The sequence below is a fragment of the Python bivittatus genome, unplaced genomic scaffold (assembly GCF_059951505.1).
Source record: "Python bivittatus isolate LINGU-HERP-01145 unplaced genomic scaffold, Pbiv_v1 ctg000070_np1212, whole genome shotgun sequence".
Taxonomy (NCBI): Eukaryota; Metazoa; Chordata; class Lepidosauria; order Squamata; family Pythonidae; genus Python; species Python bivittatus.
Genome location: NW_028277034.1, coordinates 49,092,718 through 49,107,917, shown reverse-complemented (window position 1 = coordinate 49,107,917; position 15,200 = coordinate 49,092,718). Strand labels below are relative to the sequence as shown.

General features: G+C 39.6%; 1 protein-coding gene across 1 annotated transcript in view; it reads right to left on the bottom strand.

Moving 5' to 3' along the window:
* The window catches only part of PRKG2 (protein kinase cGMP-dependent 2), a 56,439-nt gene that overhangs the window by 16,571 nt on the left and 24,668 nt on the right, over positions 1-15,200 (bottom strand). The window contains exons 5-9 of the mRNA XM_088133139.1: positions 14,954-15,059; positions 13,772-13,835; positions 8,039-8,116; positions 3,224-3,318; positions 2,438-2,506 (exon numbers count right to left, since the gene is read on the bottom strand). Coding sequence (XP_087989265.1) covers positions 2,438-2,506; positions 3,224-3,318; positions 8,039-8,116; positions 13,772-13,835; positions 14,954-15,059 — 412 coding nt within the window. The remainder of the gene's footprint in view (positions 1-2,437; positions 2,507-3,223; positions 3,319-8,038; positions 8,117-13,771; positions 13,836-14,953; positions 15,060-15,200) is intronic.

The following is a 15,200-nucleotide window of genomic DNA, read 5'->3' as shown; positions in this document are numbered from 1 at the left end:
GTTGAATGTCCTAGCCAGCTTGGTGAATATTGAATGGAGCTGGGAAACATAGTCCACCAATAACTGGAAAGTCCTTATCCTTTCCTACATGGGGTGATACCTATATTTGCATTTCAGTTAACCATGTTTTGGGGTTTTCTTTTTGTATCCAACTTGTCCCCTTTTTATAACATGCTGCCTAAGGACTTTCCCAACCTGGTACTCTGTAAGTTTGGTGGATTGCAACATCCACAATTCCCAGACAATAAAGTAAAATGTGGTCTAACTTATCTGGCTGAGGAGAATCAAAGAGGAGAAATCTGATCAAGAGAACTGTAATTATTGAGCAGCAGACAAACACAGTGATGGGTTAATGCATTATCTAGACATGGTTTGCTTAACTATGTTTAGTTGACTAAGGCCCCACAGCTGTTCACGCAACATAGTCAAAGCCAAACAAACTGTATTATAACTTAGCATGACTTGTGAACCCAGCCACGATCATAACAACAGTCATCCTGTAACAGTAGCAGCAGCAGCTACTTCAGTGCAATTGAATAAAAAGAAAAATATCCAGAGCATCTGACCTTTTCGATGCTGTGACTGAAAAGAAAATCACCCACAGCAGTCACTGCACATCGCTGCAATAAACTAATTCTCTGAAAAATCTGACTGCACCTTTCAAAGGTTGAATAAGATTGCAGGCAATTATCCCCCTATTACAGACCCGAACAACTTGGGATCTACAAAACTGAACTCAAATCAACAACCGTATAATGCAGCCTCCCAGGAACCTGATAAACTAGTCATTTGCTTTCTGCCTAGACTGCAAGAATCCAAGGAGCTTGAGAAAAACTAAATGGGCCACATTAGATTTATTTTAGATATTTTTTCCAGTTGTACCTAAAGTATAAGATTCCCAGGAAGATATGTAATCAACAATAACATTAAACTTAAAGCCATATAAATGCTAAGAAAGATCAAAGAACAGAAAGTCTAGCCTTGATAAAATCAATACAATTAAGTACAGAAATACCATTCAGCTCATATCAGATGCAACATCTACTGAAATGCTTGAGAAACGTTTTAAAATATTGCCCAGCATTGAAACAATGCTAGAGTTCCAATTCAATTTTGAATTCACACTGTTTTTCATTTGCCATCCTGTTAATACGGCTCGATGCTCACTGGAATATAACTTACATATACACTTATTCATTTCCTATTATGTCAGTCTGTTCCATGTATCTGAAGGAACAAGCTTCTGCCTTTAAAAATTCACAAAGCAACTAACTACGGCCCATAGTCTTACTGGACGCAGGAGTCACTATATATAAAAAGGTCAATTAAAATATGAAAGTTAGAGATGATAAAGTCAACAGTCTAAGTAAACAGAGATGCAGCAAACAGTAACCATTCAGTCCCTATTGCAGCAAATCTTTCCAAAATAACTAAGGTCTGTTTCCTCCCCCGCCCCCCTTTTTGTGGTGCCTTCAAGTCATTGTTGACTCCTGGCAACTGCCAGGACAAGCCCCTGCAGTTTTCTTGGGAAAGTTTTTCAGAGGTGGTTTGCCATTGCCTGTTTCCTAGGGCTGAGAGAGAATGACTGGCCCAAGGTCACCCAACTGGCTGCATGCCTAAGGTGGGACTAGAACTCCCGGACTCCCGGTTTCCAGCCGGATGCCTTAACCACTACATCAAACTGGCTCTCTTTTCCTTTCTTGCTCTACCTGAAATATTTAAATGTTCACGACTTTGGAGATTTTCCACATTTTCTTTATTCAGTCATTAAGCAGCCAGAGCATGCGGTGTAGAAGTAATTAAAATCTTTGATGATCCAAATGGGAACTGGATGTCCTTTTTTTTATAAAATCATATGAAGTATCCCAACAGTATATTTATGGGATTAGAAGAGATATCATCATCAGTCATCAGCTTAATTACATTAGGTTTTTCCCCCCCCTTCCTCACACACGCATAGCTTGGCAACAAAATTCCACAACGCACACCACATGCTTTGTGCAGCTTCAGGACAAAATAGAAACTGTCGTGAACACAAACACAACTGCAGGATCTTGCAGTTGCAATGCAGTGCGGTGGTGGTTCCTGACCTACTGCTTTTTTCCTCCCTTCAGGGGTCTTTCCACTCTTCAGTGTTTAAGCCAGTGTTGTCCAAACTTGGCCACTTTAAGATGAGTGGACTTCAACTCCCAGAAGTTGGCTGGAGAATTCTGGGAGTTGAAGTCCACTCATCTTAAAGTGGCCAAGTTTGGACAACACTGGTTTAAGCTCTCACCTGGCTGTTTTGCTTCCCTCCCCCTCAATTCCCGCCTCCCCCAATTTCGGCCAGAAAATAGAAGTGAAGAGAACACAGAAAAACTGCATTCTTGATGTAACGTATCAGTGAATATGAAGAGCTGCTGGAAAGGAGACAGCAATATAGGAAGGTAATACTTACTCTCTATCAATAACAAGGCACTCCACATCATTTTCATCTGCAATTATATTAGCAGACCTAACATCATCACTATAAACAGAAACACATCAGAGACGGTTGATTTTACGAAGATAAGAAGAGTAAGTTACAGATCACGTGGCAACTTAGATTTCAGCCACAACCCTGTATATACTTATTAGCAGTCTGTTTCCCTGAGCATATAACTTAATTCTGAATACAGATAGGCAAGATCACATTGTTTGATTAATTAGAAGCAGCTAGATGCCCAAATGCCTGTACATAAACCCTGATTTCCTACAGTATCTTTGCAAATCTTTTTAACAATGATATTATAGCACCAGTACTGATAAAACACACAGCCTAATTTGTTAGCTAAGTAGCCATTATTTGTTTGCCCAAATGCCACTGCAAGGTTTAAATCCTCCCATTATTGCAGTGTTGTCCAAACGTGGCCACTTTAAGATGAGTGGACTTCAACTCCCAGAAGTTTGGACAACACTGATCTACTTGAAAAATCCATCAACTGCGTCTACCAAAAAGCAGAAAATTCAGCCTACAGTAACCAAGATAGACAATTTGAATGGTAGAGCCTATAGAAAACAATGGTAGCATGAACGCCTACTGTTTCAGTCATCTATGAATTATAGAACTTTAGTTAATTTCTTAAAGAATTATGTCCATATCTTGTATTCTCAGGCCCTGCTCCATTTTTGAGCTTCTGAAGTTTTCAAATAACAATGGAAGTGAATGTGAATGTTTCCAAATGAGAAATAATTTTAAACAAACCTGATCAAGGCCTTTTCTCCAAAGTAATCTCCTTTCTGCAATATTTTAATCAACTGAGGCTGTGTTTGCCCTTCTGCAGTCTGAGTAACCTTAACCTAGGAAACAAAGACCCACTAATTACTTGTCAAAAATAAATACAATATAACTGAATAGACATATTTCATCCTTAATGTTCATCAAAATGATCAATTAAGAGAGCCAGAAAATAGCAGATTTTTATCACAGGGAGCTCCAATGGGATTTTACAACTCAAGGCTAGATTTTGGAAAGTGGAGGCAAGGATTGGATCACAGTCTTTTAAATACTGGCTAAAATCGAATGTGATACCTTGTGATAGGCTCCCCTTAGCGATAGACACCGATCAATTTTCTTAGAGTCCTTTTTTGGAAACAAGGCTCCAACATTATGCATTCTTTCTGGGGCACTTTTTAGGGTCAGAGAGTGCCAGAGCTAATATTAAACAAAGAATAAGGCATAGCATGGTTCCAAGTCAGTATAATTTGAATAGAATCAATTGTTCTCTGAAGTTCACAGGTTATTGAGTTAATATCAGTTCCCAATTATAGAATGCCTTCATGTCGGCAAGGTGAAATGTTTGCAAAAACATTGTAAGAGTTTGTTCTTGTCACTCTCTAGAGCAGCATTTCTCAACCTTAGCAACTTTAACTGGTTTTCCTGCACGTAGCAGGTGGTCCCTCTAAACTCTACAATTCTATGATTCTATGATAAGTGAAGTTCAAAAGCCCAAACGCCTCCAAATGGTACTTCTAAATATAACTGAAGAAAAAATATATTAAATGCATTAGGGAGTTATCCTATTAATTATTTTTCATTAAAATATAAAATATGTCAATGATGTTCTGGTTCAGACTTATTTATTTTACTTTATGGAGTGGGTCCTACCACAGCAATCATATTGTTATAATGATTAATAGTCGTAGTTGCTGTATATTCCTAGCTTTAAAAAAATCTGACTCCAATTCTCAATCTTCTTTGTTAAAATGTCTTACAAATACAGTACTAGTACCACCAGATCCAGCTTGCAACAACCCAGATGATCACAAGGTGGCAGCAAAGAACCTTTTCAGTAACTTTTTCTTGCCATCTACTCTGGAGTTTGGTGGCCCAGATATAGCAGCAAATATCCAATTTAGCTTCTCAGTTTCCAGATTTTGCAAATATTGTTTAGCAGAAACCAAGAAGAACTGATCCCTGTAAGCAGCCAGCATAAGTGTTTATTTCTAGAGCTTGCCAACTGGTTATATACCATCTGTCTCTGTTCGTGCATGATCTGTGTTCTCCAATAGTTAATGCATAAATGTTTTTTCATTAAGTCTCTCCCCCCACTGGATAAAAAAGAGGAATTATTTCTTTCTGTGTGTGTGCTTTTTTTAAGTGCTGCTTTTGAAGGCTTTGGCTGAGATCCAAAGAACTACTGTAGTCATGTTTAAAGTCAGGGAATATCCAAGGGAATTTTGACCATCTTTTTAAAGAGTAAACCTACCCTCCACCACCCTACTTCTACTGCAGACCACTTTTAAAAGATAATGTTTTCTTAGATACTTCATGATGGTGTGTTATGCCACATTTGTTTTTAGCCATCTAGCATGTGTTTGTCTAAACAGATAAAAATATCTTAAATAAATTAAAATCAAGCCTCTCTCATATGTACATCAATGGCTTGTCTTCCAGACTTTAGAGAATACACGTTTCATCTGCTATGGAGCTACACTGCATTTCTGTGGGTTTATCAGGCATGTTTTGGACCTAATCTCAGTTTAGGTGGGGTTGCTTGAACACTTTCCATTTTTCCGTTAAAGCCCTGATGGGTGTGCACTGCAGAGAAATACCAATACCGGTGGGCAAACAATCTTTCAGGCAACTTTTCCACCCAGTTGTTGAAAAATCCCAGAATCAACTTTCAAGGAATTTATAAAGCAGATACATATTACTGATGATTATAATTGATGGTCCTGCCAACCCAAGAGTGAATTCCATAACCTTTGTGAAAGAGACTCATTCCATTCTCTATAAAGAACCATGTATCCTTTCCTTGTACCTTCTGTTTTGGGGTGCAGTGGGGAGAGGGTGACCAAAAGAGGGAAAAGCAGATGTCAGAATGAGAGAGAGAGAATGAGAATGAGAATGAGTGGAGGTCCTACTCTCTTTGGTTATAATCTCATTGACCATATGACCCCCAATGGACTCTTGAGGAAATGCAGCCCTCAGCCAAAAAAAAAAAAAGGTAAGCCACCCCCTGCCCCTAGTTTTACTGGAACATCAGTTCAATCTAGTGGAAGGGATTCCAACTTGCTAACCTCCCAATTTTCTTCTAGTTTTATGTTTTTTGGATTTACAGGATGTTGGGCCTGGAATGTCCCTGAGTTAAGATCACAATGCAAATCTTGTCCAAGCCCTTTTATCTTCAAACATGGGTGACGACCAGGAACAAGGTCTTTTCCATTGTTATCCCTCCATAACTGAACCTCCCTTCTTCAACGACCCACTTGATGCTTGGTTCCAGTAGGGCTGTGCGAATGTTGAAAGAGTTCTTCACTTTCATGATGCTTTGAGTGAAGCATCCCTTTGAAGCTGCTCCATGAAGCAACTCCCTTCCTTTCTAAGAGCAAAGCAAATGTTGCCCCTCGTGGGTGCACAGGCTGGGCACCCACAGAAGTGTTTTCCAACAGTTCTGGTTCTCTCCTAGAACCAGATCAGCTCCTTGCCATGAGGAGGTCAATGCAGGACCATGGAGCTGGAAGAGCCATTTATGCTGCTGTCGAATTAAGGCAGACTTTAGCCCCCTTTGCACTGAGTTGTCATAATGGTGCATAATATTTTTCTAAGCCAAGAATGTATAACTTGCAGACCATTGTTGAACTACAACTCTTAGTCAGCACTGCCAAGTGAGAAGAATAGATTGCTGGGAACATAGTTCAATGAGAACCAGAGGTCGTCTGCTCCTTCCCACATAGTATGATCCAATCTACGTGCATGCTACTACTATACATTGTTATTGTTTTCTGTATCACATACTGCTTTTGTGAGATATAAATGATTGTGTCAGGGCCCGACAGGTCAGAATTAAACAGTGTTGTGTAAACGCTGTTAATTATCCTGTTGATAGCAGCCAGATTGACAATAGCCCAGTGCTAGAAATCAGATTCCTCCCTATCACTTGACATATGGTTAAATTATGGTATTTCTATGGAAAAATCAACACATGTAACGTGTTAAAGGATATGCATATCCACAAGATTTTTATGATATGCGGCATCCTTTTAGAAATTTTATTAATAAAGTTAATAAGGGAAAGGTTCCTCGGGAGTTTAAAATACCCTATTCAAATATTTAATCTAATAATGTTATGTATTATTATGCTTATTGATTATCTCTTTTTAGTCACCTGTTTTATTGTTTTTTAATAGAAAAAAATCTTTAAATCTTTTAATGTCTCTACCGTGTTTGTTGGTTATCTTTCATTTTATTGCTTGACTAGTTTAATTGCCTATTTTTTACAATATTTTATCAGGTTGATGTTGCATCAAATGTTCATCATAGCTTTTTATCTGCTTCTGCATTTTTATTTATTTATTTATTTTCTCACCCGCTCATCTCCCCCCGATGGGGGAACTCTGGGCGACTCACAACAAACATTAAAAACATAGATAGATAGATAGATAGATAGATAGATAGATAGATAGATAGATAGATAAAACATCAATTAAAAGCATTACTAAAAAAAGGGAAGGAGAGTCCAAGAGGATGAAAAATCTGAGGCTGAAGACAGGAGGCCTCTATGGGGCTAGCCATCCCCATGCTTGAGGTATTCCCTCCTCACCCCAGGCCAGGTGGCAGAACCAGGTCTTCAAGGCCCTATGGAAGGCCAGGAGTGAGGGGGCCAATCGCACCTCCGGGGGCAGAATGTTCCAAAGAGCGGGGGCTACCACAGAGAAGGCCCGCCTTCTGGACCCCGCTAGACGAAGTTCTTTTACTGAGGGGGTCCGAAGCATGCCCTCTCTGTGTGATCAGGTGGGATGGGTTGAAGTCATAGGGGAGAGGCGGTCCCTTAGGTAATTATGCTGCTTTTGGTGATTTTTTTAGATATTTATTTTATACTGTTGTGAGAAAGAGGGAAGGAGGGAGGGAGGGAAAGAAAATTTTGTAAACTGGCTTGGATTCAAAAGGTCATACAGAGGGATTTCAAATGGCTAATGTCACGTTCCAGAAAAGGGAAGTCAGGAAAAAAATCAGTTTAAATCTTTTTGCACAGATTAGTTGCTCCCAACTGGGAAACTAAAGGCAGCAGAGTGGGTTCTCTGGGTCACTGACTTCCTTCCTCCTGTTTCCTTTCTTGCTCCAGACCAGGTAGTGCATTTCCTAATAGTTCTTGAGTGCTGCTGAGATGTTCCTTTATTCAAGATTGCTGATATTTATTTTGATACCATCATTACTATTACTGAAACATGTGCAGACTTTAGTAAATGATGGACAGATGGAGGATATACAGCTAAAAGGAGAATAACTGTGGAGAGGTATGCATGTGACTGGACAACTAATTCAAATGTTGTCTGGCAGCTTAGAGACCCAGATGTTCACTGGCCAATTAATTCCTAATGATCTCACATCTCATTCTGACCTGTCACTTCTGTATAGCACCTTGCCTTGAAGAGAAGGATCAATATCCTATTGTGATGCTCTCATAGACTTAATGGAATATCTTTTATCTCTCAGGAAACAAACAGGAGAAAATGCAGCTTTACACGTGGCTCATTGGCCAAATAAGGTTGTGCCTGTATTTTTAAGGTACCTTACCTTTCCCTTGGATATAACAAAGAAGGTACTTCCTTCCTCTCCCTCACGGATAACGCAGTCACCTTTGTCATAGTATTCCTGTGGGCCAAAGAAACACAGGTAAATGATAAGGTGTAACAACCTATTTAGACCTTCCCAAGGGACTAACCTAAAACCACTGGCATTTTCTAGCATACGATCAAGTGTGTTTGGATTTCTAGAGAAATTCCGACCAAAGCTACAGTCCAGACCTACATATAAGTATTATATTAATCAATCTGCTTAATCAAAGTGCATTGAAGTATAGACCTTCAACCAAGGATGATATGAATATTACATAACCATTGTATTTGTGGGCTTTTTATACTGCAAGACCAGAATATTTCTATGCCAGAAAAATAATGCAAATTCTAAAAAGCTAGGTTTAAAAAAGCCTCAGCAGCCTTTGGAAGAAGGAACAAAAGCCAAGGTTTTTTTGGCTCCACTGCCTGCATTTTCCCTGTAGCAAGTACTGTCTTATTCTGCATAAGTTATAAAAACCCTGATCAATTAAACATGAATGTCTTTTTAAATGACTGAAGGGGTTTAAAGCTAATTGATAATCCAAATAAATCAATTAAAGAATGCGGCATGTAATTCCCCAGTTCTTTACTTCGTTTGATCAACTGCTCAGATTTAGTCTGTGCAAACCCACTGAAATCAATGGGTCATTAATGTAGGTCAATAAACCAAAAGGTAATTATTATTCAGGCTTCAAACATACATACATACATACATACATATATTGTTTTTAAATAGGATTGACATGAAATCCAGAATCCATAAAGGTGAACTACAAGTAATCCCTTAACTCTGTGAGATGCTGGAGAAGCATGAGATGACAATCAAAACGGATTGGTTTCTGAATGGCCTTTAGTCGATATGATCCTGGTGGCTCCAGTTTCTGGCTCTCAAATAAGAGGCTTTCTGAGTGGGAATTCTCAATGTAGAAGTCCACCATACAGACAGCGCCAGGTTTGGGAAGACTACCATAGATATAATACTAATAAAATTGATATACTAATAATACAATTTAGAACATCAGAGCTTACAAAAATGCTCACGTTCCAGGACATGACAGCTGCCCGTCTCCATCATATAAACAATGAACCTGAGGAATTATAAATGCTCGACATGCAGAGTTCAGGAGGAAGACTTGGGTAGTGAAAGTAAAAAGATGCAAATTAGATCATTGGGGCAAATGTGCTGGACTTTCAAAGAGGAACTTAATTCCTTCTAGAAAGCAGAGGGTCTAATAAAGTTTAAATTAAAGAATATATTTCCAAAACAATTTAATTCACTCTGTTCTTGGGATCCTGAAAGAAGAACAGAGGTTTCCAGTTGGTTTCTTTGATCAAGTTGCTCAAACTGGTCAAGTGAAATTTCTTAGATTGCTGCTAAAATACATGGAACTTTCCCATCATGGGTTTTCTTCATAGCTGGAGAAATGCCAAATATTCAACTACTATTATCATTCATGTTGTGATCTAATGAATCTATAATGGAGAAGAAATTCCACATCAATAGCAATATTTGATTACTTTTGAAGAACAGAGAAACAGGGTTTTTTTGTCGTTGTTAAAAAAGGATAAAATGTTAATCTTGTGGGCTACAAGAATGTCACTGCATTCTTATGGAAATGATTCTCTCCTTGAGTGAAGACAGAATGGAGAAAAAGAAAAGGGAGAAAAAAAGGGAGAAAAGAATTGGGATATTACTTTCCTAATAAATCCTTAACCAAGGTTGCAGTGTCATAAAGACATTTTTCATTATCAAACAATGCAATTTCTATGCTGGCAAAATCCTTCCTACAGACAGAGGCACACATCTAAACAATGAACTGGATGTCTCAGGTAGAAGCGCGACCCAAATAACTGGGTCAAAAAAGTCAAGATGGCAATCCCAGCAGTGCAATAGAAGCCCCACCCCTTTTGTATCTGCATTGATAATGCACATATATACAATGCTCCACCTGCATTGCCATGACCGCCATCTTGACTTTTTTGACACCCCCCATGGATGCCACTGACCCAAACTACTTAAGTCTGAAAAGGAACCCAAACAAGATTGTTTTTTCCTTAAAGAAAAGTAAACAGTAGAAGAGCCCGACCACAGCCTTTTATTCATGCTAATGTTTTACCTTTGTTATATCGATTTCAGTTTCCTCACAACGTTTCAAGGGAGTGAAATGTGATTACCAATTTGGATATGTGCTTGTCTGTGTGGTATTTATTTATTTATGAACTTATACAGTACATTTAAACCACTGTTTCTTCAAACTTCAACTCCCAGAATTCCCCAGCCAGCATGCTGGCTGGGGAACTCTGGGAGTTGAAGTCCACACATCTTAAAGTGGCCAAGGTTGAAAAAAGACTGATTTAAACTATTAAGATTAGGAGAAAGAAAAAACCAGCCAAACCCCATCTTTGTTTTCTTCCCTCAGACCCCCAGACATAAGGGCTCATGGTCAGAAGCAATATGGGATCTAATCCAGCAACATCTGCAGGTTAAAAGTTTTCACAACCCTGCTCTAAACCTTTAAAGGTCCACAGAAAATGAGAATTTAGTATGCTGTTAGCCGTCTAGGACTTTTGCTGACCAGGACTGAATGGGGAGGTATTTTTATTTGTATTACTGTAATCTTTAATAAAATTATTATTAAAAAAGAGACTGAGTGGCTGTGGGTGTTTGGACCACCCGGATCTGGGGATATTTCAACTTTGATCTTGAATGGGGTTGCACTTCCCCCTTCCAGGATGGTGTGCAATTTGGGGGGTCTTCCTGGACTCACAGCTCCTACTCAGTAAGCAGGTTGCAGCTGTGGCCAGAAAGGCTTTTATTCAAACTCCTCTGATGTACCAGTTGTGCCCTTTCCTAGGTTGGGGAGCCCTTCACTCATGCCCTGGCCACCTCATGGCTTGACTACTACAATGTGCTCTACATGGGGCTGCCCTTAAAGACCACCCAGAAGCTTCAGCTGGTCCAGAATGCAGTGCCTCAGTATGTCCACGTAACACCTCCGCTTTGTGAGCTGCACTGATTGCCAGTTTGCTTCTGAGTGCGATTCAAGGTGCTGGTTGCCACCTATAAAGCCCTACATGGCCTAGGGCCTGGTTACTTGAGGGACTGCTTGTCTCCCACAGCATCTGCCCGGCCAGTTTGATCTAGCAGGGTTGGAGCACTCCGGGTCCCATCGATTCAACAATCCCATCTGTCTGGGCCCCAGGACCACACCTTCTCTGTAGCTGCGCCTGTCCTCTGAAATGAGGTTCCCCCCAAAATTTGAATGGCTCCCAACCTACTGGTATTTCGAAGAGCTCTAAAGACCTGGCTTTCCCCCCAGGCCTTTGGCGAGGATGACTGATGTTCCTTTCTTTCTTTCTTTCGGTTCCCCTCCAGGTTTGTTTTCTTTGCCATCATTGTCCTTCTGTCTCGTGCTGTTTTTGTTTCTTGTATTATTCTTTGCTTTTAAACGTTTTAACAATTGCAAACTGCCCAGAGTCACTGGGAGTTGAGGGGCACATAAATTTAACAAATTATTACTATTATTATATGGCAGCAGGGTATGTAGATAGTACAAATGTGTTCGACAGGGTCTTCATACATCTCAGACCCCCAGCTCTGCATCAATGCACCTAAAATTAGACCAGGAAGCCCCACTGCCTGCATATGGGTCCCTAGCCTCACCTTTGCAGCCCCCCAGGATTGCCCCATTATTGCTGCCATCCTTTATCACAAGGATGGGCAGTGTCAGTTTGTTTGTTTTTAATTTAGGGGATAAACAAGTGAGCCTTTTGCTAAAGGACCGCTGGGATTCCTGTCCAAAAACTTAGCGAACAGCTGCAGGCCAGAGTGGACAATATTGAGCTTAAGCCTGCCATGGCCTGAGCTGCTGTAAGAGAGCCCTCCGGTGCCTAAAATACAGCAGCCTGAAACGGATGATTTGGGCTGCAGCTTATGCAGTCAGGCCAGCTCTGCAAACAATTTGTGCTAGATGATGATTTCAGTGAAGGCAATCTATTGTTGCAGTCGCATAATTTTGAAGACAGGCAGTTGGTCTCTTTAGGTTCCCCTGCCAAATGGAAGGAGCATGCTGCAAAAGACTTGCCCGGGAAAAATTCAGGTCACTCAGGCAACACATCAGCTTTGGGAAGGGAGGGAGGGAGGGAAGAAAGAATTTACAGACAAAAGCTGAGCATCAATGGCATTCAAAATTAATATATCTCAGACTACATTTTCTCATCATCAGATAGCTCTGCAACCTTCCCGTGTACAAATAAACTCCTTTTCCTTAGCATTTGTTCTACTGGAGCATGCAAATCCATGATTATGTAAGAATATGTCCACAATAAACCAATTTGCCCAGAGTAATTTTAATTAGCCCTTCAAATATAAAAACTGTTCATTTACACTGATGAAAGCGTAAGCAGAGGAAAAGAAGAAAAGCAGATATATTAATGATGGATGTCAGACATTTTTTCGAAATACAAATAATTATTTCAAAAGTATAACAGAAGAAGCTGGCCGGAATATCCTGATTTTTCTTTTGAAAGCTAGCTATTGTTGCTTTTATCAGTCATTACCACAGATATTTATTCAGTGATATATGACATGAGCATCACAGCATGTCACATTTTTACAGATAAGTGTTACAATTCCATAAGCTATTCTAAGTGCTTCTAAATACAGATCTCTAGACTCCAAATGTTAGTCAGTCTCCCTTCCCTTCTCCCTATTATGAAAGGATTAAATTTATAGATTTCCTATAGCATCTTCCTTCCTTCCTTCCTTCCTTCCTTCCTTCCTTCCTTCCTTCCTTCCTTCCTTCCTTCCTTCCTTCCTTCCTTCTTCTCTCTCTCTCTCCCTCTCTTTCCTTCCTCCCTCCCTCCCCCTCTCCTTCCTCCCTCTCCTTCCTCCCTCTCCTTCCTCCCCCTCCCTCCCTCCCTCCCTCCCTCCCTTCCTTCCTTCCTTCCTCTCTCTCCCTCTTTCCTTCCTCTCTCTCTCTCCCTCTCTTTCCTTCCTCCCTCCTCCCCCTCTCCTTCCTCCCTCTCCCTCTCCCTCTCCCCCCTCCCTCCCTCCCTCCCTCCCTCCCTTCCTTCCTTTCTTCCTTCCTTCCTTCCTTCCTTCCTAGTGTTGATCTGTTGGTTATGACAGGAATTGACCAACCAGCCTGTTGCCCAAGCCTGACATCGGGGTCTGAGAGGGAATGACAGGCCCAAATTCACCCAGCCGGCTTTCATGCCTAAGGTGGGACTAGAACTCACAATCTCCTGGTTTCTGGAGCCTTAACCATGAGACCAAATTGGCTCTCTTCCAGAATAGGACATTATTCCCCTTAAATTTCAGCCCCTTAGGCAGTATGATTTGCCTATTTCATGTAATGTATAGTGATAGAACATGCTGGTCACCAAAATTAGATGTTGCTAAAGCAACTATATGGGAAGCCATGCAGCTTAGAAAGTATTTCTAGGAATTTCAGTGTGGAATTCAGAAAGGCAAGGATGGTAACTTCCAACACAATGGGTCTTTCAGATTCTGCACATTAAGAATGCTACTGAATAAACTTATTTATTCCAGATTAAATAACATACATTAGAATTCAGAGATTAATCGGAGCACAATGTAATATATAACCTGGTTTGACTTTATCCTAGAGCAATTTTGCTGAAGAGCTAATAAGGTTAAATACATTTCACTAGGGGTCCCAAGACTTACCACTTCCAAGCAGTCTATAATCTTGGTTAGTTTATCTTCAGGTAAATCCTTCAGTAAAGAAACACTTTAAAAAAAATCAAAGAAATCCATTGAATTCAATTTGTATACAAAGTTTTGACTTTCAGTTTTTAACTTTAACTTTCAAAGTGTTTTGACTTTAGTTCTTTTTTGGACAGTTAGATATTCCTAAAAATATTATGCATATTATGGGTAACTATCTATAAAAAACAGTTTACGCAAATGATTAATGGTGAGGTTTGGTATATAAATGGAAGTTCAGCAGTGGTACAGAAGAACCACTATAATCTACTTCCTTTGCAGAAGTTTTTTTACCCAAAATATGTTCTTTCAGTTTGGCTTGAGTTTTACTACTAGGATAATAACATAGCATTTTAAATCTGAGTTCCATGTTTCTTCAAAGAACTATGATTTGAGAGGTTGCTATTAAATGGGTATCTTGAAAAAGGACAGGTTATCTATGAGACTCAAGTCAACAGTATCAAAACTGATACTTGCTTAACCCACACAACTACCTTCAAAACAGGGTGAAAACCACCATTTTCTGTCCACCAATGAAATAAATATTGATAGAACAGATACTCCCCACCCATTTGTATTCAATCAAAATGTGCTTCAGAGAGTTGAAAAACTTCCAGAACAAAACTGGTGGACATGGAAAATGGAGAGGAAGAGATGATGCCTCTTTGTGTAAACAATCGTATCTTCATTTGACCTTGGATGTAAACAAAATTATTGTGTTTGTAATATCTATTTTCACATTGAAATTTATGAATGATTAAGACAGAGCTGCATGCGTGGCTCCCAATTATATAGCTATTTGCAGTAAAGAACCCAAACAGATATTCAAAACTGAGCTCCTAAAGAATATTCAAATTTATCTGCAATGTGTTCAGTATAATGACTGAGTGATAATTCTGGATCTAAGAATTCATTGTAAGATATAACTCATCTATCTTCTAAAAGCAGGAAGAGTGTTTCCAGGTAGGAGGATCCAAGAACACCAACCAAAACACTCTACGCAGCTATTTAATTTTTCTCCCTCTTTAATGGGTTATTCTTGAGAACACAAGACTTTACAAATTGCCAGACAAAGTCTTGTCTCAGAATATCCCATTTCTGTCTGTTGATATTAAAAAGGGGGAATGCGCGTGCCATGTTTACCTTCTCAGAAAGTTTCTATATTGGTCGTGCCTTGCTTGAGCTGTTCTTCTCATGATATTTTGAAAAACCTCTCTGTCTAATGCCCATGTTTTCACACTGGTGACAGCTATAGAAAAAATGAAAACAAAACAGAAAAATAGACAATTCTAGCATACAGGATGATACTCATATACATTCAGAACACGTTTCCTCAATGAATCATGTTTACTAAAGTTCTTTGTGCTACTGAGAATACGTTCACACTTTT